Source organism: Dunckerocampus dactyliophorus, chromosome 17, assembly GCF_027744805.1.
Source record: "Dunckerocampus dactyliophorus isolate RoL2022-P2 chromosome 17, RoL_Ddac_1.1, whole genome shotgun sequence".
Lineage (NCBI taxonomy): Eukaryota > Metazoa > Chordata > Actinopteri > Syngnathiformes > Syngnathidae > Dunckerocampus > Dunckerocampus dactyliophorus.
The window spans coordinates 22727646-22748944 of NC_072835.1; the positions used below are offsets into that span (position 1 = coordinate 22727646).

Below are 21299 nucleotides of genomic sequence, written 5' to 3' on the forward strand. Positions count from 1 at the left end.
TAGGAGGGCTGGAGAGGAGGCAGGGAGAGAGTTTGACAGCGGCATCGATGCATCGTTAGAAAGGCAGACGAGCCAAACGTTCCACGAGGCAGGTTGACTTCCAAGTTGTTTCATTAGCGCTCATTAGTGTGCAGACCTCCACCAAGGTATAAGTGTCATACAGTCGTCCCTCAGAAATGTATTAATACAAAATTAGACTACGCTCTATTATTAGTGAAAACATATGGAAATACAAGTGATATGTAGTATTGTGGTCACTAGGTGGCAGTAATCACACAAAACATTGAGACATTAGCTTACATGACATGACCTTACCACGGCATGAAGTCATCAAGTCAGCCATGGCATGTCCCACATGATACAGTTTTCTCCTCCAATTCCATGTGGAAGTGGTAAGTTTTTGGCTTCTTAAGTTTACAAGAAATAAATGACAAAGTGGAATTAGGTGGAGCTATTACAAAAATGTCAACCTGAGACAAAATTCAATTAATATCTGTAGTGCTGTAAATTAGGGTGACCAAACGTCCTATTTTCTCAGGACGTGTCCTGGTTTTTATTGTTTTTCACTAGGCCATCACATTGAGCGGCATTAGAGCGCTCTTGTGCGTGTGACGTAATCCCTGAGAGGCTGCCGTGTGGGCAGCTTTTTGAATTAGCTTTGCCAAAAAGACAAAGAAAAAGCAAAATATATGCACAGAGTTAATCCCCTGAGGCTTGCCATCTGCTGACTTCATGCACAACTGCTGTTCAAATTCCCCAGTTCTTGCAACTTTAGAGGGCACATTTTCCCCCCAAATATTGGTTACATCAATCAACAAGCATTTGACCTCATGTTCCTGTGTCATTCTGGTTTTGGAATCATTTTCATGCCATTTTTTGAAAGTTTTTGAACAGAGGAGGCATACTTTAAACGTATTGAAATTGTAAGGCTTTGTTGTGTTGTTATGACACCTTCTGTCTAAAAGCTTCTCATAGAAAGCCTTCCTGGCACACACACTCACATAGCACAATTAGGAGTTGCGCAACAGTTACATGTGCCTGATAACACACAATGGATGTCTTGTTCTTACTCACATAAGCTTCACTCTCACTTCTACACAAGCTTAACTTTCACTTTGTAGAGGGGCACGGCAACTGCCATGTATACTCTGTGTACTTGCATTCGTCGATGCTAGAGTCCAGCACTGTAACCAAATATATTACTCTTGTTTTTTAATACAATTGGAAAACCTTTTAAATTGTGTGATCACTGACTACTTCTCCGAAAGCAACGCGGCCCAAAGAACCAGGAAGAAAGGCTAGAAAGAAGAGATAGCTTTTATAACATTTGAGTGTCTCACCCTACTGTGGATGAAACATCTGCCAAAATGGTTAAAAAACACAATCTGTTTTGTCAGTTTTTTTCACATCCACAATCGCAACCTGCACATTTGACCCAACTCGCACAAAGAAAATACACAATCCAACCCAAAACTGCAACTAAATGCACCGAATTGAATGAAACTGTGCACAAACTGTTACCCCGTCCGGTACCTGGCAATTACTGCTTCGGAGTGCATATTTCAGCACGTTTTTAAAAGTTGTCTGTATGTAAAACCTTTCCAGGACAGGTTGCTGTTGTGGAAACTGACCCACAAAGATAAGGTTCAGGCAGCGACGAGGCTTTAAAATGCCTAATTAGGGAGTGACTGCATCCACAGCAGACAGATCTTACCTGTCATTGTCCACGCTCCTGAAGCCAGGCAGGATGTGCCTGAAGCTGGAGTTCCGGTCCAGTTTGGGTTGACTCTTGGTGCGCTTTATCGAGCCCTTCAGCCGCCGGCTCAGGAAGCCCTGGTGGTGACAAACACATCTATTTTTATTTTTTTTCAAAAAGGCTGGCAACTTAGTGATGAGATGAGCAGATCTTCATATGACAGAGTGATGGTCAATCACGTCCCCTGAAATTAATAAAGCGAAGGGGTGCTAACAACCCTTTACAGGAGACCCTTGCCAAAAAGAAATCTCCCTTATTGAACAATTGCGTGTCGTTGTTGCCCGCTAATCGCACGAATGTCTGCGTCGTGTTGTTATTCAATCACTGTAATCACGTTGGCATGCTAATTTGACGCATGCACGCTTCTCATTTGACTCTTTGTCTGAAATCTGAGCATGTTCTTTCCCCTCCAAACATCTGCAGTCGCACTCCCCAAGCGCCCTGCCGTCTCCATGGCAACTGTTGGCTGGCATTGGCAGCCAGCGAGGAGGAGAATGTAAAAAAAAAAAAAGAAGAAGAAAGAAAGAAATTGGCAGGATGCTGCCAATGTTACCCAGACACAAGCCTGCGTTTATTCAGCACAGAAGCACAAGTTGGATAAGGAGGATGATTCACAGGATGCGGAGGATATGGTGGAAGCTCCCGGATTGGAAATGATTAAGCATTTAGGTTTTAAGTGCAATCATTTCTTATTTATTATCTTATGAGTGGTCTTTGTCCAATGAAAAAGTGTTTTTTTTTTAACTTACTGATGCTAAACATCAAGGAAGATGCAATACAGAGAGGGAATGACTCAACAGATTTGGACAGAAAGACAAAACATGTTTGTGCTAATGGGAGAGTTTCTGGTTGTTGTTAATTATTAGAATGGTAGACAGCAGACACGGCCTCCTTTCCTTTAGTTGCACAGTGCTGCCTCGGTTTTCGTTATTAATTCCTTCCAAAAGGTTCGACAGTTCATTTGAGAAAATGTTTCCCATAGGAAATCATGTAAATCCGTTCAAGACACACAAAAATATGAATAAAAAATACTAGGGGTGCACAATAATTATCGGGCCGCTAATTATCGGGCCGACGTGAGGGAATTATGACGTCATAGCGATAAATCCGATTTAGATTTCATTAATTTCTTTGTCTCTAAAAGAAGGCTCAACATCAGCTAGTGGTGTCAAGAGGAGAAGAAGAAGCAGCGTCACTCTGCTTGAATACTCTTTTTCCACTTGTGTGGCAGTATTTGTACTATTTCCTATGTGAATGTAGCATTTTTGTTCAGCAACTTGTTTCTGCCACTGCTCGTCTATTTCCAATCCATTTCCCTCACTCCTGCAACCCAACACACGTTTATGGGCCTTGTTTTCAGCTTGACTCGCCCTCCAGACAGCTTGTTGTTTACTCAGGTCGTCGACATTGTTCTACAGAGTCCTCCGAGCTCCTTTTTTTCAATTTATTTTTTTTTGCTTCCTACTGCGGTGTCACCATGAAATGACCTACTGCTGTCCCAGTCTTCCCATTAACACACCTGTATAATTACCAGCAAGCACATGAATAGGCCGCCCTGGGCTTTGGAGATAATTAGAGAGCAACTTTACGGCAAAAAGGCAGCACATCACAGGCGGGATGACAGGTGCTTGTCTGTGTTGATTGTCCACAGTTTTGTAAAGAATCCTGAGTGGGGAAACTGTCACATTGATGAACGAACACCAACAGAAACCTCATAAACAAACAAGCGTCCTCTCCCATCTGATGGATGGCGAGAAGGCTTGTAAAAAAGAAAAAAGTAAAAAAAAGATGATATTGTATTTGGCAACAGTGGGCACGGATGACTAAGGGTGTCACGATTCACTCAGCTCATGAGACGAGACAATTTTAACATTACAAAATATTGGACTGGACAAGCAGACTTCTAAAGAGAAAGTAACCGAGTCACAAAACAATGCATGCATGGCCTAAGCTTGTTGAGATTTTTTCCACAAATTGAAACAAAAGCTAAAGATGATAAAAGTTAAAATAATGACAGCAGTTTTAGCTACTGCTTCTGGTTGTTTATGTTGATGTGTAGTTATCAGTGGCGGCCGGTGCATTTGGTAGCTGGGCCTTAACTGGGGACTTGACACTGTGGGGGCCAGTATTGTTACAAAAAATAATGTCATTCGTTGTCATTTAGTCGGCGTGGATTTCAAACAATAGTCCGCTACAACAATCAGCCGCATTAAAAAAAAAAAAAAAAGCAAACTCTTACATTATACATCAGTGCTAGTATATGTAAGTTCCTTACTGGCTGAAGTGCTGCATTCATAGTTCCAGCTTGTGGTTGAACAATGCCAGCTCACTGCTTTTCTCTTATCTCCTTGTCTTTGTCTATTTACGTCAGGGCTGTCCAGCTCACCTTTGATATTTAGAATTTTTTCAAAAATCCATGTTAGATATATATGTTTAAAGACATCTTTATTTGCTTATTATTATCAACATTTTAGCTTTTTCTAGTTACATTATGCCTTTTTGCTCTATTTTTCCACTTTTGCTGGGTTTTTGTTCATTTTATGAGCCACATTCCACAGATGGCTCCTGAGCCACACTTTGGACACCCATGTGTGTTTCGCGAGGAAGGCAAGGTGTTGCCAGGTGACAGAGGTGTGTGTCCCAGCTCTGCCTTCTTGGCTCTGTCGCCAGTCAGAGGTTGGGTTGCATTGAGGAGGGGTTTATGCAGCTTTACTTCATCTGCATTGAAGGCAGAGCAGAGCTCCACTTCCGCTCACTTGCGTGGCAGGTAGTTCACCTTTGTTCACCGTCCATCTATCTTCTTCCACCTCCCTCCCCGGAGAGGCGTCCGGAAGGCATCCTGACCAGATGCCTGAGCCACCTCATTTGGCTCCTCTCAATGCAGAGAGGAGCACTTCTACTCAGAATTTCTCCCGGATGACCGTGCTTCTCACTTTATCTCTAAGAGAGAGGCCCAGCCACTCTATGGAGAAAACTCATTTCGGTCGCTTGTACCCAACGTCTTGTCCTTTCGGTCACTACCCAAAGCTCATGACCAATAGGTGAGGGTAGGTACGTAGATGCAGCGGTAAATTGGTATCTTTACCTTTTGGCTCAGCTCCCCCTTCACCACAACGGACCGATGCAGAGTCTGCATCACTGCAGATGCCGCACCAATCCACCTGTCGATGCTGTGCTATTTGGTGGCCGCCTGTATTTAATTACCAAATAAATGCATGACGCAAGAAAGATTTCCTGTCTTTCACTTCTAATGTGCACCCGTACTTGCTAAATATAGCCACCATGTCGCTAAATTGTCAACACAGATCTCTTCTACGTGTCAGGCGTGTTATGAAGCGGAGTTGGTCGCCACAGTACCGTTATTCATCAAGCAAGACACCCACTTAACCCTTTCTCTTCCACCACATGGCCACCGACATGCCTGACTTTCAATTCTGCTGCTCACATGGAGCATCAGTAACTAACGTCCACGAGTGATTGCCGGTGCTTGTAAAGTAAAAGTTTGTTAAAGTCCAAACATCTACATGTTTTGATCTGATAAATCTTAAGTAACTTTCATCAAATGTAGAATTAGTACAGCTTCTGCTTGGACATTAATTGGAAAAAACAGCCACGCATCACTCGCTGACGCTGGGAACACTGAGGCAAGCTGGAACCCAAGGTTAATAGTGTGCGTAAAGCACTTCATGTGGACACTGCCACTTCCATATTGCATGTATTATCATTCATAGTAGCAGTGCCATAGTTCACAGTCTGATTGTCTTCTGGCTGCCCTGTTCTCGCGAGACAGCTTTTCTTTAAATGAGAAATATCATCACGGTTTAATCTTGTCAGATCTTGTGACGTGAGATCTCGTGACACCCCTCGTGATGACCACAGCTGTTACTCCACCACGTACAACAGGCCTATTTTCTCCCTTTCCATCAGTCTATAAGATGACTGAAGCCTACATTAACCCCCAGAAACCCTGAGGGAGGTCAGACGCAAAGTGCATTTAATTTGCCTCCAGCACCTGCTGAAACAACTGAAAGGAAAATATATAATATCCACAGAGGGGAAGTAAAGACGGAGACACGCTGGGATAATGGGAGGAAAAAGACAGACGGTAGAAATAGATACTGCCATATATATATATATATATATATATACACACACACACGTATATTTACTGAGGAAATGACAGCATAAATGGAACATCAAATGCATGTAACTCAAATGACTGACAAGGTCTAGGAAAAGTCAGTCGAGAATGACCAAAAGAAGGACATATACTGCTGAAATCAGTATTTGTGTCCTTGAATTGTCATCGCATAAAGGTCCAAGTGGAATACTTCCGTCAGTACTTTTGACAGTATAGTGCTGTCCCAAATCCTTTGCATTGCAACCACTCGAGTTAGTCCCTCCCCTTTTGCTTTGTAGCCACGATGGCGTCTGCGGATGGTGGTATCTGTCCATCAGAGTACACTTATGACCGATCGTATGTTGGTAAAACTCACTCCCTGACACCTGAAGAGTCGCACCAGACATCGAGTTGACAGTCCGGGCTTTTAGCTAGACAGCTAACATCCTCGGCTAGAGCTGCAGCAACGAATCAATGTAATCTATTATGTTAAAAACCATTTTAGAAAGTCATAAACAGGTTTTCCATGCTCTAACTACAAAAATTTGGATATCCTATATCAAGGAAATGTGTTTATTGTGATCAGGCCGATTAACCACTGTGGTGTTCCATTTAAGACAGACTTGACAGACTTTTAAGACAGACCCAATGATTTTATTTCTGAGTTCATGTGTAAAATATGCTGTCAAATTGCATCTTAATTGGAGTGGGAGAAATATCAAGTTTACTTCTCACAGGAAGCAAAAACACCTACATTTTAGTCATATACTGCCCCCTACTGGCTTGGAGTACCACACCTGAGCTTTTACCAGCAAATCAACCAGTGTTCATTACTAGTTAATTCCCCTCTGGGAATGCAATATTCATGCATAATTATGTGAGTTCAAACACAGGACATAAGTCATGTTGCGTATTCGTTTTTCAGAATTCTCATTTAATTGTCGGATCTCTATTATCACCTGTGTGTGACTCGCAGTTGTACGTTTCATTATGCGTTAAAACGGTAGTAACCCCGGGTAGATACGACGGGGGTCGTCACAGCGTCACGTGTTGCGTGGAAATTTTAATTATTCAACATTTGTACCGCCAACGGCTGTGCAAGGCCGACCCCGCGGTCGTCGCCCACTGTGTTCCAAGGGGAATTTAACAGCAAAGAATGTGTTTTTTTTGTTTTGCTTAATAGTTGTTTACACTGCGAGCAAGCATGTGCTAGCTTATCTGTGTGTGCATTCTTGATTATTCAGCCTTGTGTGACTATAAAGCTCACTCTTACAGCTGGTCTTACTTTACTTTACCTCCTCTCGTGCTTCGCTGCTCCTTGCTTTTCCGTCAGTCTCTTTTGTCGTCTTCTTGTCTCAAAACAAGAGGCCTACCTGCCCGATTAGACCCCCTGCTTCTTCCCCACGCGACCATTTTATTCTTTCCTGAATTATCTGTGGAGAGTTATTTCGAGATTTTTCATACCAATTAGGACATTGATTTTTGACGACGGGGGAAGAGTGTGTGCGAGCTGGTCTTCCTTCCCGAACGAAGAACGTGACAGAAAAACATTTTGACAGATTTAGCTCAGGGCTTAGGAGGAGCACTTTGCATGTCACCGCGACGCTTCACGAATGGGGGGGTGGAGAGAAAGAGAGCGAGAGAGCGATGTAGTGTGGTTTGTTGTTGCTAAAAGTGGAATGTGCACCAGACGACGCGTTTGTGCTCGCATCCCATTGTTCACTCACTGGATTACAAAGGCTTTCCAAAGATGGATACTACTGAAATATAACTGAGTTAATTAGTGTGTCATTATAGTGTCACATTGCAGACGTAAACTTGCTGGGAAAAAAATGTTAGAATGACCTCAGAGAAACATGGGTACAGTCGTCCCTCACCACATTGTGGCATTTTGCATACTTATGGCCTGAATTAAGCATTTTCAAGCATAAAAATGGCGAAATAAACTGAAATACATGTACAGTATAAGGCATTCAGAAAACGCAATGAAAGACACATTGTGACATGTAGTATTCTACACTGGTCACTAGGTGTCAGTAATGTTACATTTATGAGACAATAGCCACCACAGGAAGTTTGACGGTGTTATTTCTTATTTACTTCTAAGATGTCGTATTTCTCTTATTGTGTCTACTGTATTGGGTAATTTGAACCTAAAGGTGACTATAGGGGTGCTATTTCATATCTAGAGGGCTCTAATAATGTTAAAACCCATATTTGGAAGGTTGTAAACGGGCTTTTTATGCTCTAAGATGTGATTGAAAGACATGTGGCAGCAAAACACCACACGGACACTACACTACCTCTTTTGCCATGAGTTATTTCTTGGATTCAATCGTGTTTCTCACCTCAGTAACGCAAAATGGAGCCAAAGAGAGTTGACAGCATTTTAATCAAGAAGGTGAGAAACACTATTGAATTGCATTCAAGAAATAACTATGATAATAACAGGAAGGTTGTGTCCGTGTTGTGTCTTGCTGCCACGACGGGCGGCCTTTGGGAACACTTCTATCAACAATTACGTCTTCAGTGAAGCTAAAAGTAACCTTAAATGTTAATTTACTCATTTCATCAGTGATTTAAATTGTTTTATGCATGTACATTTTGTGTTAACATTTTTGAGAGCAACCGCTGGTGACATCATAGACAGGCGACATAGCTGACTTCCACTTGACATTTTGTTAGCTAGCTAGCTCTTTTGTTAGAAGCTGAGGACGTTTTGTGATAAAAACATATTAAGAACACAGTTGGACTCAAGCAGTGTATTAATAACGCGACAAGATGCATGCCATACTTGTACGCTAACCCGAAAATGTATGTAAAACTGAGGCAAAATTGTGGCTAAGTTTTTGAAAATAGACTAACTAAGGCGGATGCTAAACACTTTTTTTTTTTTTACTTAAATAAAAAAAAATAATATAATACAATAAAATAATAATGAATGATTGGTTAAGTCAGTCAGAAAAAACACACATGGGATGCGGCAGAAATCCTTTTGTTCAATTGCCCTTCATCAAACCGACAAACACAACTGTGTCATTTATTGCCGCTATTGCCGTCAAGCTGTGATCATTGTACCGTGTTAAAAAGTCCTGACTCGCTACACCAAAGTATATTCTCTCTATTGTTCCACCTCTGAGCCTCCCGGCTCATTTTTTATTTATGCGGCCGCTAATTGCTAATTAGCTTCAAATAGATGAGTCATCACTGAATTTTTTGCTTCGTTAACTTAATGGCTTCATTGTTTATCTATGAAATTAAAGGTGGCGCAGCGCATATTGCATTGGAGTAAGAGCACTCACTCTGTGTGTGTGTGTGTGTGTGTGTGTGTGTGTGTGTGTTTGTTGCACATTGGCCGGCATGTCTTTGATGTCATGCGGGCTGAAATGAAAGAGAAATCCACGTAGGACTTGCACGGACACGCTCGACGGCACGCTGAACTTAAACCCGAGGACGGTCCACATCAAAAGAGCCATTTCAACTTCAAAAGTGGAAGCGGGTCGGCGCCGGGTCCATCTGTACGCCAGACCGGACACACTCAGGGCGATGTGAGAAGTGAGAAGATGCGACACGGGAACACACTCACAGTACTCACGGTGACTCTGAAAGGCGTAGCGGCGGCGCCAGTGGTGGCGGCGGACGTGGCCTCCATGCTGGGCGGGTTCTTGTCCGACGGGCTGCCTGGCATGCTGCGTCGGCGCCCGGTCCTCTCTGGAGGGGACTCTGCAGACACACAGAAGTCTTTACTTGATGGACTGTGCAGAAAAGTGCAGAAAGTAAAGAAAGGCCTTAGTGAGGAGAAACTGTAGCTCTAAGCTAAGCTAAACTATGTTATGACACTATGCCAATCAAAGCAGACACCAAACTCTGTTGGATATTTTGTAAAACTCCTTCCACCTAGCCTTCTACCCTACCTAAGCTAATCACATACTAGCTTCACATTTAGCATAGCCAAACATTAGATATTAACATTCACGGTCGTTAAAACAACTGTTGAGTGACACTAATCAGAGATTCACCACACAAAAAGCAGATGAATAGCAATTAGGCCTAGTCTATAAATTAGTTTACGGCACTCGACCACAACCTGTCTCCATGGTCTTCACAAATGCCATGTTTCGGAATGGATCTGGAGACCACATGCATGGAGTTGAAAGGGCTGCGATGGTGCTAAAAGACAGAGAGTAAACGTGGATGCTGCAAATCCGGACATGTCCGGCAGGAATGTGTGGGATGTTGGGAACGCAATCCTCCTCGGAAGTGGCACTAACACCCACCGGAGGTGTGTTATATGTTGTCATTGATCTAATCAGGAATAGCATCAAAACACCTTTAATTTGATACTCAACTCACTTCCCAAACATCAGTCTTAAGGAAGTTACCATAACTTTTGATACTGCTACTGCCATTGTTTCACCATTGACAAAAGCTGTGGTCGAGAACACAACTATCTTTCTTATTATTTCTCCAACCTCAATGCCATTTTCAACACTAGATTCAAGCACATGGATAAGTAATTCATGACGGTCCAGAATGGAAACATGGAAAGATCTTTCACCATCTTCTGTACCAACAACATTGGTAGCAAACGTATATGCATCATTGATTATAGCGCACACACAGATGATCGTTTGAAGTTGCAAACATGACAGAACATAGAAATTAGGTTGTTCCCAATAATTCCATGTAAAAAAAAGGTATTTTGCATATTGGGATTGTTTTAGATAAAGTTTCACAAAGTAATAATCGCACATACAGTCGTCCCTTGTTTATGGCGGTTAATTGGTTCCAGACCCAACCACGATAAATTCATTTCCACGATATAGGATTCAATGTTAATAAATGGAATATTTTCGTAGTTAGAGCATGGAAAACCTGTTTGGCTTTCTAAATTTGAGGTTAAAATGTTTTTAACATTATTAGAGCCCTGTAGAGCCCAGTCATGTAAGTTAATGTCTCAGTGTTTTGTGTCATTACTGCCGCCAAGTGACCAGAGTACTACGTATCGCTTGTATTTCAATATGTTTTGACTAATAACAGACCAGAGTCTACCACGAAACGGCTACCATTTTTAATTAATACATTTCTTAAAAATCGCAAAATAGTGAGGGAGCGATAATCAAACCGCAATATTGCGAGGGACGACTGTACCTTTCTATCCCAGTCGCATGTTGCGATTCTTCTGCTTTAACGAGTTGAATTTGTGCGTCATTTTGGCCACTCGTGATGGCTAGACAGTAATTTAAGTCTACACATAACTTTGATACCAACTTGAAGCCGAAAGCTCAATAAACATGACAAACCAGTCTCTAAAGTGTAAAAATACATACGACCAGCAATGAAGCCTCATTTCCAGTTACAGGTTTTCACCGCCACGCAGTTTGGGGATTGTAACGTACAATACCTACGAGCAGCTACTTCAGCCACAATGCTAACCACAAACGAAAGTCTGGAATTTTGCTTCAAATTCGTCTCTGAAACAACTGAGATTGGTGTTTGTTGAAATGGGACTGTTTCAAAGGGAGAAGTGTTTTGTTCCTGTAAACCACAACGGTTCTCCTTGTTGGCAAGAAGTGAAATTTTTGCTCTGCAGAACGTGCACTCATCACAACACAGAGACAAACTGTGGACCAACAAACCAGAACGATGGTGATTGAAGACAATGTGCACATTTACATCAAGGCTAGACATGAATATCCTCTGAGGTTCGCCCATTCTACAATTCCTAACAAAACCCAAGATGATACATAATATGCGCTCTTACATGATTTCCGTATTTGTCAGCGCAGCCCCCTGCTGTTTAACGGGCCATTTGGCGTAATTACCGCAGGGTATAATTGGCTAGGAATCGCACGTCTCGCTGTGCAGATTGCCGCTTTCCATCGCAATCCGCCCACTTCTTAGCCTCTTCGGCGTAAACACAACGTGGAACAGACGTCGTCTCTGGCCACACCAGTCGAGTTTCTTTCTATGAGGACCATCTGGATCCGCTATCTGCGATCTGTTTCTTTGTCAGTTAAATTTGTTTCTAGCTTTGATTATGCTCGCAAAAAGTGTTTTACTTGCTGTAAAGTTTGGAGCTTTTTCATGTGTGCTAGATCAGGTGTATAAAAAGGGTCATGAAGCATTTAGTCCAGTTCCAGCCCGTATTCCAACAATAAAGTGTTAATTGTCTTCAACAGATTTACCACAAAACCTTCAAGAACCAAGAATGCTTTAAGAACACACACGAAAACACTATTGTTGCGCGCCACATGCTTCTACCATCTGCCTGCAATGTTCCTCAGTGAATGAACGGAAGCTCTTCCATGGTCTTAACATGCTTCCCGCTCCTACGGCAAATGGCAAACAGATCTTCGTGTCGTGTCCTTATCTTAAATGGAGGCCTGACTCTGAACCTTGTTCCAGAGGCATGTGTCCTAAGTACTGTCCTGGAGGGACCCACCAAAGGTTCTGCTTCACACTGCCTAAAGCGGCTGCTTTCACTTACTACTAAGACAAATTTAAGGAGGCTGATTCAGGTTTGGTTATTGGAGTGTCTGCGCTGTGACAGTGGGATGGAAGGCTTCAAGGTCTTTTACAGTCGAGTAGGTTTCCATTCATGGGTAATCTAAGGCCCTGTCCACACTGAAAACTTCCAGGGATGTTTTTTTTTTGGCGGGTTGAAAAATATTTGTGTCCACACTGTGCCAGATTAGCAAATACTTGTATCCAGACAGGAACGGATCACTGGGTCAAAACAATGTAGTACACAAGGCACACCCACATGTGGCGCTGTAAACGGACACACAGACGGAACCATGTGACACACCAAACTATAGAAGAACAAAGAGCGCATGCGTTCGTTGTCTTCCGCTTTCCAAGGCTCGTCTAGCCTTAAGACAAAATGGAATTACTTCCATTCAGTGGTTACTTCAATCGAGGCGTTACGTGCAGCACAGGTATGAAATACACATTACACTGAAGCAGTGGACAGCTACTATTTGAAATGTCAAATTCCAGGGTTGGAACTCAAGCTCATTGGCTATCAGCAGACACCTGATCACAACACCTCCTCCTTTCCCCGCTTCCTTCCTTCCATTAACTTTCAGTAATATAGGTCAAGCTGCATATTTCCACTGTGTTTCTCCAGCAGGAACGCGCCATCTATTGCCAGTTAACTTGTCGTCCTTCCAGCACAGGACATGCCCATTTGCCCAGAGACAAAGACTATGAACCTGAATAAAAGTGTGAGCAGGCAGGTGGAGACGAGTCCCAAACCTTTTCTGAGAGGACGGTAGATGTAACATTTGCTGGCGTGAATGCTGTGCTTTTGCCCAGAGCAATCGGATGTGCCATTTTATTTGCTCGCCTGAGGAGCTCAGCCATGATTATTGTGAGCCAATTTGTTGCTATTTCATCTGACAACACAGTCAAAAAGTTGCCTATCCACACACACACACACCCACACACACACATCTTCCTCGGTGCTCTCCTGGAGTGGAAGTCTGTAGTTCTGCATACGCATTCTATAGCTATACTTCCTCGAGTTCTAGTTAGACGACTCACATTCGTTTTTAGATCCAAAAATGAACAACAGCAACAACAAACATCAATCACCACCAAGATAGTGCTCGGCTGTTGCGACTGCACTCCATCTTTTAGTTATTTGGGGAGAAAGCCACCACAGACAAAACACAGAAACTTCAAACACAAAAATGCAAAAAAATACTATAAAACGGTTACATGTGATGGCACTTCCCAATGGGTTCCAACAAAAACAAAATGTACGGGTTGTGGTTTTAGAGAGTTTAACTATTACTTTTCTTAGCTGCCCTAAAAAAAAGTTATCTTTTCCTTAAGGGAATCACGGCAAGATAAAAATAATACCACTGCTGTAAGATTATAGCGTCTACAAAAGGTCCAATCAGATAGCTGGCATGTCATCCCCCATATCAGTGGATTGCTATGATAAGCTGTAATGTACTCATCAGTTATAGTCCCCACTTGGCATATTAGCTCAACATTTCTGAGTCAACTTGCTTTTCAACCTTACATTTGTCCTGTATTTTCAAGTTAAGGACAATTCTACTTGCCTAGTCGATATTTTCAGAGTTTCTTGAGTACATTCATAACAATTCAAGGTGGACGGACCATCTTGTGTACAAATGAATCGGCAGTCATTCTAAGGTGCCTACGAATGAGCAGCATAGAATCGGGACCATGAAATGTAAGCAAAAAATATTATTTCTGGGGCGACTAATGAAATGTGTCTGTCCTCAGCTTGTATACCACTACTGTAATATACCTCACTGTTGCTTCATACACTACCCAAAATGTGCCTAAAAGTGGTGCCGGTGGAATCAAAGGTACCTAACCATTCAGCAATATTAATGTTTAGCTACTAATGTTTGGCTTACAGCATCACATGCTACTCTTTTATTCTATTTATTTCATAACACATGCTTTTGCAATAAGGTAAATATCCTATCTTATTATACTGTGGTAATTCATCCTCAAACACTAAAAACCTGGCAACAACAACATTCCTAAGTGTTTCAGCGAGCCAACAATCTCTTATTTTACTACTTCATACAAATACTGTATACAGCTCTTTACGTCGGTAATCCCCTCATTTTTCAACGCTGCCTGCGCTTTTAGAGCTTTTTTAACCAAGAACAGCTGCCCATTTTATGGAAAGCAAGAATGCCGACAAGAGGCAAGATGTTGTCGGTGGAGCTCATCAGTAAAAGTTACCTCCTGTAGTTTTAATCAACATTTAATGCAACACTTGGACACAAGAAGGTGATGAATAATAAACATTTGTGAGTCTGAGCACCAACCTGGCAATGACAAGAAGCCGACACCCTCAGGACTTAAAAAGACCATCCACAGAGAACCAAAGGTCTTGTCTTATGACAGTAACAAACACACTTTGAACTTCAACAATCTTATAATAGATCCTTTTATTCGCTCTCAGTGCTTCCATAGTGACAAAGCAGAAGTGGATTTCCAAATTAAGGTTCTTGAGTTCATTTCTAAGGATCCTCACATGACTGCTCAAATGATCGCACGTGCTTGGTACACCTCAGATTCAGAGGTTTCTCGCAATCTTAATCGTCAAGTCTCCTTTTTAATCAAGAGCCGCATCTTTCTGAGGTGATGCTAACGTTCTGGTTTCCCAGTCTTCCAGGCCTTTTTGTCTCAACATTTTAGCTAGGAAGCCTTATCCTTTGGCAGTCATTAATGATAAGAGCATCATCACAGTGTACAGAACTTGACTTTTGGACCAGAAAGTATTGGTGGATGGAGCGATAGAGCGATAGGCTGGTTCCCTTCCTAAGTACCGCAGAGTCAGAACCGCTGCCAACATTGAAGACCATAAGACCATTGAAGACCATTCCTTTGGTCAAGAAGATCTCAGACATGGAACCTCAGAGTTCGAAATCAACCCTGGTCACAGGACACTGGCCTGAGATGTAAAAAAAACGTTGGGTCGGGCAGCAGTACCTTCAGTGCTTGGACAGGACAGGATGTTTGCCAAGTGGACCTACTTGCTTCTCTCAAAAAGAAGTCCCCCAAATGTCTGAAGACCTCATACCTAATTCTCTTAAAAACCCGTCCTTGGGTGTTGACAAATGAGACTGTTGTTACCAATGAATCTAATTTAAGATCAGTCTGAATTGACAGAGCAAAGAAGACTTGAAAAGCTTTTGGAAACTTTTCATGCACTGTTTAGATCCTCTGAGGAGACGTGCAGCCAGAAAAGCAAAAATCACAGGGCTGTCAGAGCGTGTTGACGGTGTTCTTTCCACCTGAAACACAGACGACGTTTCTCGGCCCAACCCGCCTCCATCGTTCTCCCTCAGAAATACTTTTCGTTGTTTTCCCCCTCCGGTGCGAGACAACCACAACCCGTTTTGACGGGCTACGCTGAAAGTGGAGTCTAGTCTTTTGAATATAAATCTATGAATTAACGTCAATCAAAAAACAATGTGCAAGGCAGTTCTTGCTCTTTCCAAAGCGCACAAAGTCTCATTAGTCACATCAGTCATCTGACAGGCGCTTGAACAGTGATCCGTGTAATAGGGGTCGCATAGGCACACAGAGCACATTGAAGCATACTTTGTTGTCAGGCTTTATGGCTCACTATAAAACACATGTTGGCATGTGCAAGAGGCAAGAGGCAAGCTCTTTCTTGTGTGTGTAAACAGAAGTTACTGTAATGTGCTAACACTGGACCGTGAGGACCGTGCTGGACTCTTGACCCCTAACCCCTAACCCCTAACCCCTAACCTCTTGACTCTTGTTGGGGCAGCCCTCCCCACACTGCAAGACATTTATACATCTAGAGTCCTACGCAGAACACACAACCTCATCAAGGACAGCACACATCCACAACACTCACTATTCACACTCCTACCGTCAGGCAGACGCTACAGGAGTTTGAAGTCCAGGACCACAAGGCTGGCAAACAGTTTTTACCCACAGGCCATCAGGCTCCTCAACGAAGCACTCGCACACGCCGCACGCAACACACGCACACACTCATAGCACTTTATTTATTTATTTATTTGTATTATTTACTTGTATTAATGTCTCGTCTGTTGTTGTTGCTTAATTTATTGGTATATATGTTTATGTGTTTATGTTTCTTATGTTCTTATTCTTTCATTTGTTTTCTTTCTTTTCTTGGGAGAATGAACAGAATAAGATTTTCATTGCATGGTATAACTGCTGTTTTACCATGCACATGACAATAAAACTCTCTTGAATCTTGAATCTTGAATCTTGAAGATGTAGTATTTACTCAGTGCTGAGACGATAAAGAGGTGCTATGCTATCCTCTTGGACTTACTCTGTGGACTGAGAAAAGACACGGTTTCATGATCCAGGCCAAGGAGAATCGCTTTAAATTACATTTTCACGAAGAGATTCAACTAGCCTCTGTAAGACTGATGACAATGTCAGTGTTTCCACTGCTGGGGTGAAGGCAGCTATGGCATTCTGTACATAATAGTACAACATCGAAGCATTGAGATACAATGACATTCAGTGAACGTGCCCATATTGGCCGCGCAGTCTAAGAGAAGCTATCGACAATTAGCAGTCATGGCTGAGCAGGAAGATGGTGTGATATACAGTAGTATGTTTGAACACTAGCGCCCCCACTGCATGACCTAATCATAACAGACAGCACCTATAAGTGTTAATTTAGGTATGGCTTCCGACTTACGCTAAAGTTCGTCGTAGGAACAGAACTCTCTTGTAACCATCTATGCTAGGTTTCAGAAGATGACAAAAAGTGGCGCAGAACAAACCTGTCCTATTTGTTGTAAAGCGCAGTTCACTAAGGTTTAGCTTCCAGCCTCAGCCTGACTTTTGCCTGTGTCATCACAAAATCGTCAAATATTCACAACGCTAGACACAAATACTTGTTCATCGTGGTTAATTGGTTCCAGACCCGACCGCGATAAGTGAATCTCCGCAAAGTAGGATTCCTTATTTATAAATAGAATATTTTCATAGTAAGTGCAAAAACCTGTTTAAATCCTTCTAAATATGTTTTTTAGCATTATTAGAGCCCCCTAGACATGAAATAACACCCCTTCTAAATGCCTTCTGTTTGTATTTTCATTCATTTAGCCATTTTTAGTATTGAAAATATTTAACATGGGCCAAGAATACCTACAATGTGCTTATATAGTATATGCATATGTGTTGATGAATAATAGGCTGTATTCAACCACGAAACAGTGATCATGAATTAATTAATTCATTGTTGAAAAACCATGATACAGTGACGGCACGATGTTTGAACCAAAATGTAGCCAGGAACGACTGTACTGTCTTCTTCTTTCCCCACAAAGTAGAGTATCTGTACTTGTCTAATCTAGCAGTGGCATGATTCAGTCTCTACGGGAAGAAGTGGAGGATGTTAGTAGAAGGAAGTTTGTGTTTGTATTGAGGTCGACACAACGGCAGGCTGAAATCCATCGTGACTTACAAAGGCACAGGTGGTGTGACGCAGAGTCACCTCGTGGTGAAACTTGGCCGGGCTCTGCACTTCTATACGTTATCGCTCTTCCAAACTGTGTACTTTTTGCTGCCATTCCTTTAAACACCTCTGCCTTTCTCCATCGTGTAATCTGAGCCCATATTTATGCTTTAACGTTGGATTAGCCTGCACCTGTTCCTGTTATTGCAGTCTTTGTGGCACTCAGAAGAAGCGCAGCACATCATCTGGCCCCGTCTCTGCCATGTACCCAGGCTGACAGGCCAAGACAGGAGGGAAGGATGCAAGTTAGCTTGCGGTTTTGCTTCGCTGCTAATTCACTATGTCACATTTTCAGAGCGCAAACAAGATTGAGCGTATTTACTGTAAGATTTAATCATCACACCGTCTTCCTCTTTCATCTAATACTCTCCTGCTGTTAAGCTTAACTGTTGACTTGTGCCAATCCCATTAATCATGCCAAAAAACGGATGCTTTGAAAGGTTTAAGAGACAGCAGGAAAATGTAATCTTACTGCTTGAAAAAGTGAGAAACACTGATAGAGGTTTTCTTGACTTTAACCAGTTGAAATATGGCTGGCTACACTGAGAGAGGAGAACTTTGCATGAACATCGCTGAAGGCCAGTCTGGTACCGTTCCCGATTATATGATGGCAAGAAGCATAGCTGCAGGATCTGCCCACACTGACAGGAAGTAAACTTGGATGAAAACACTTCACATCTTAGTGGAGATAAAACATCTGCGAGAGCTACATAGGAACTACTGTAGTTGAGATGAGGGATTTCGTGAAAAGCAAAGTTATTGCCCGAGAAGCCTCAAAAACAAGTCATCTTGGACAAGACTGGACTTGCCCTCTCTGCCCTGATGTAAGCTCCACTGTTGTGTTTTTGCTATGCAAATATCACTAAGTTGGCTCCAGAAGGGAAAACACACTGATATGAGACTTTCCATCCACACACACTCGAAACAAAAACACATGATCTCATGCAGCCCTCGCAGAGACAATGTGCAGGTCAAGAGGTGCCTAGAGGAACTTCCTCCAGATTAACGCCGCATCGTTGTCATGAACATCTACAACACCTCTCCTTGTCATTTATTTGGGTCGGATTTACACTACACGGTTCACAGAGAGACAATTTAGTCTCTGTGAACACAGCGATATTGGATATGAACCACTTAAAGGAGTAAATCATTGTCTATGGGCACTAAATTGGAATTGGGCATTAAGTTCTTGTCTACAGTTATTGGCTGCTTCCCTGAAAGTGTAACAGAATTTATGTAGCAATTATTGGCCGAACCAAATCGTTTGTTCCAAAATCCCAAAGCAATTTACTTTAAAACACAAACAACTCAAAGCCAAGATGTGTTCAGATGTTCCTTCTTAAAACGTCCAAGAAAAAAAAAAAACGTCCAAGGAGAGGTTATGTAGTATGTAGTGTTACAGTAATATATTGTTCTTGTAAACAGAGGCCATGTGGTGTCTGATAACTCATTGGCATTGAATGGATCGCAACTGGACTGTTCAGGTAGTCTTAGAAGACGTTTTACCTCTCATCCGAGCAGGCTTCATCAGTTCATGCTCAATGACTAGGTGGGACACACACTAGTCTGACTGGGTAGGACAGCTATGAGTCCTAGGCCTATGACGCCTGCGTCTTAACACAACCTGAACGTGGTTGAATGGGAGTATTTACAGGCACGTCTCTGATAGCATTAGTCAATGCAGTGGATGATACGCCTGCGTCAGAAACAGGCGCTATTATCTAACATATTCACAGTTACTGCTACAAAAATCTGTCTACTTGAATTGGGACACGGGGTGTGGTACTTGGTCTGACAACAATCGGTAATAGTTTCAAGAGGTTAGTTAAAACAGTAGAGAAGTGACGGGAAAAATAGGCTGATTTGAAAGTCAGTCTCAGGATATCAGTCGAAATCCTCAAGGGTAGCAAATAACGAGAACAGAAAGCAGATTTTAGGCAACTGGTTGCTACCGTTGCTCGTCGACTGTTGGCTATCAGATCAGCAAGTCGTACGGCGGCTGTTCAAAGGTTCTTTAGTTGAAACCAGCTGCCCCGTCGCTGCTGATAAAGAGGCTGACTAGAGGGGAAAAGAAAGCTCTTGCAACCACAGTTGGATGATTATTCTCAGCGTGATCATCACTGTAAGCGCTACGTGTTCACGTGAGGCAAAGAAGTGTTGCTTGGGGTACTTTTGTCCAACCTTCTGTGAGAATGTTGGTGCTCTGTCAGGTTTTGTGGTGAGTTCAAGGGCCACAACCCAGCAAACTAGTGACTGCCTTCGTATCATTTCATGAAAAATAAAACCAGGCTCTGTCATTTTGGATTTAAAGCGCAACGAGAGTCAAACAAAGCATCTAGTGCTTGTATGCTTGGCCCCGGAATGACCCTACTCTGTCTTGTTGTGTGTGGCAAAGTGGCGCACATGAGCTTGCTATTAGACGCAAAGATCAAGGCGAAGTGTGTTTGCGTGTGTGATTTTCTGCACAGATGATCCCGATAGACTTTTAAAACACTGCTGTCATCTTCCATTTAAAAACACACACACACACACACATCCAGCAAACACTAAGCAACAGCCTTCAACTTAATGTGTTTTCACTTGCGACAAGAAAGAAATCAATACTCCACTTCTTCGTTCTCTTAATTTAAGTAGCTAGACTTAAGCCTCGGGAGCAGCCTTATCACCCTAACCGTGCAGTTTGCTGTCTCGAAGCAAAACACTGCTTACAGCCTTCACGGCTTGACCCCATGGTATAAGCTGGCAGCTGTTGCCACGGCAACCACAGGCTAGCGTCAACCTGCTAATAATGACGCCAAACTGTCAACCCACTTTTCAAGCTGCAGCGGAGGTAGGAAATAATGTTCCAGTAAAGAAAGATCTATGCTGAGATGGTTATGTTGCTTTCACAAGCAGGATAATTCAATCCATGAAAGCCACAATGATTTTTTGCTTCAAGAAAATGTCTCCCAGCAGCTGCAGGGCCATGCTGCGAGACCTCCACACAACATTTGGCGCTGTAGTAGTTGTATTTATTTATTACCCCTGCTGGCAGCCGGCCTGGTACGACTGCGAGAGCGGCTGCGCTGACGCTGCAGTCGGGACTTGCCCAGGAATCTGTAGTAGTATGATGGTCTCCCGGATCCCTTCCTAGTAATCCCAGCCATCCCGCCGGTCTGGGAAAATCAAGTCCTTGTCAGGGTGGAGTGGAGTCAAAAGCCAGGCAAAGTCCTCAAAGGGCAATCTTCACTCTAACAAGAGTCCTCCTGCAAACTCCTCCATTGCCCAAACATTCCACAGTGCAGAGCGAGGAGATTGAGCCTTCCTAAACATGCACTCCAGCTCTGTGCTTGTGTCCTGTCCCGGCAGCTCAGCCCTCTACTCCACCTTTAAACACTCCCCCTCAA

At 42.7% G+C, this 21299-nt stretch overlaps 1 protein-coding gene across 11 annotated transcripts in view; it reads right to left on the reverse strand.

The window, feature by feature from the left end:
* Positions 1 to 21299, reverse strand: part of dab2ipb (DAB2 interacting protein b) — a 104088-nt gene that overhangs the window by 49440 nt on the left and 33349 nt on the right. For 6 of the 11 annotated variants that reach the window (XM_054757967.1, XM_054757969.1, XM_054757972.1 and 3 more), the window contains 2 exons: positions 9463 to 9599; positions 1715 to 1833 (listed from right to left, as the gene is read on the reverse strand). In XM_054757967.1, coding sequence (XP_054613942.1) covers positions 1715 to 1833; positions 9463 to 9599 — 256 coding nt within the window. Of the gene's footprint in view, positions 1 to 1714; positions 1834 to 9462; positions 9600 to 20935; positions 21274 to 21299 lie in introns of those variants that run through there. The other 5 variants (XM_054757968.1, XM_054757978.1, XM_054757977.1 and 2 more) reach the window with 3 other exon arrangements.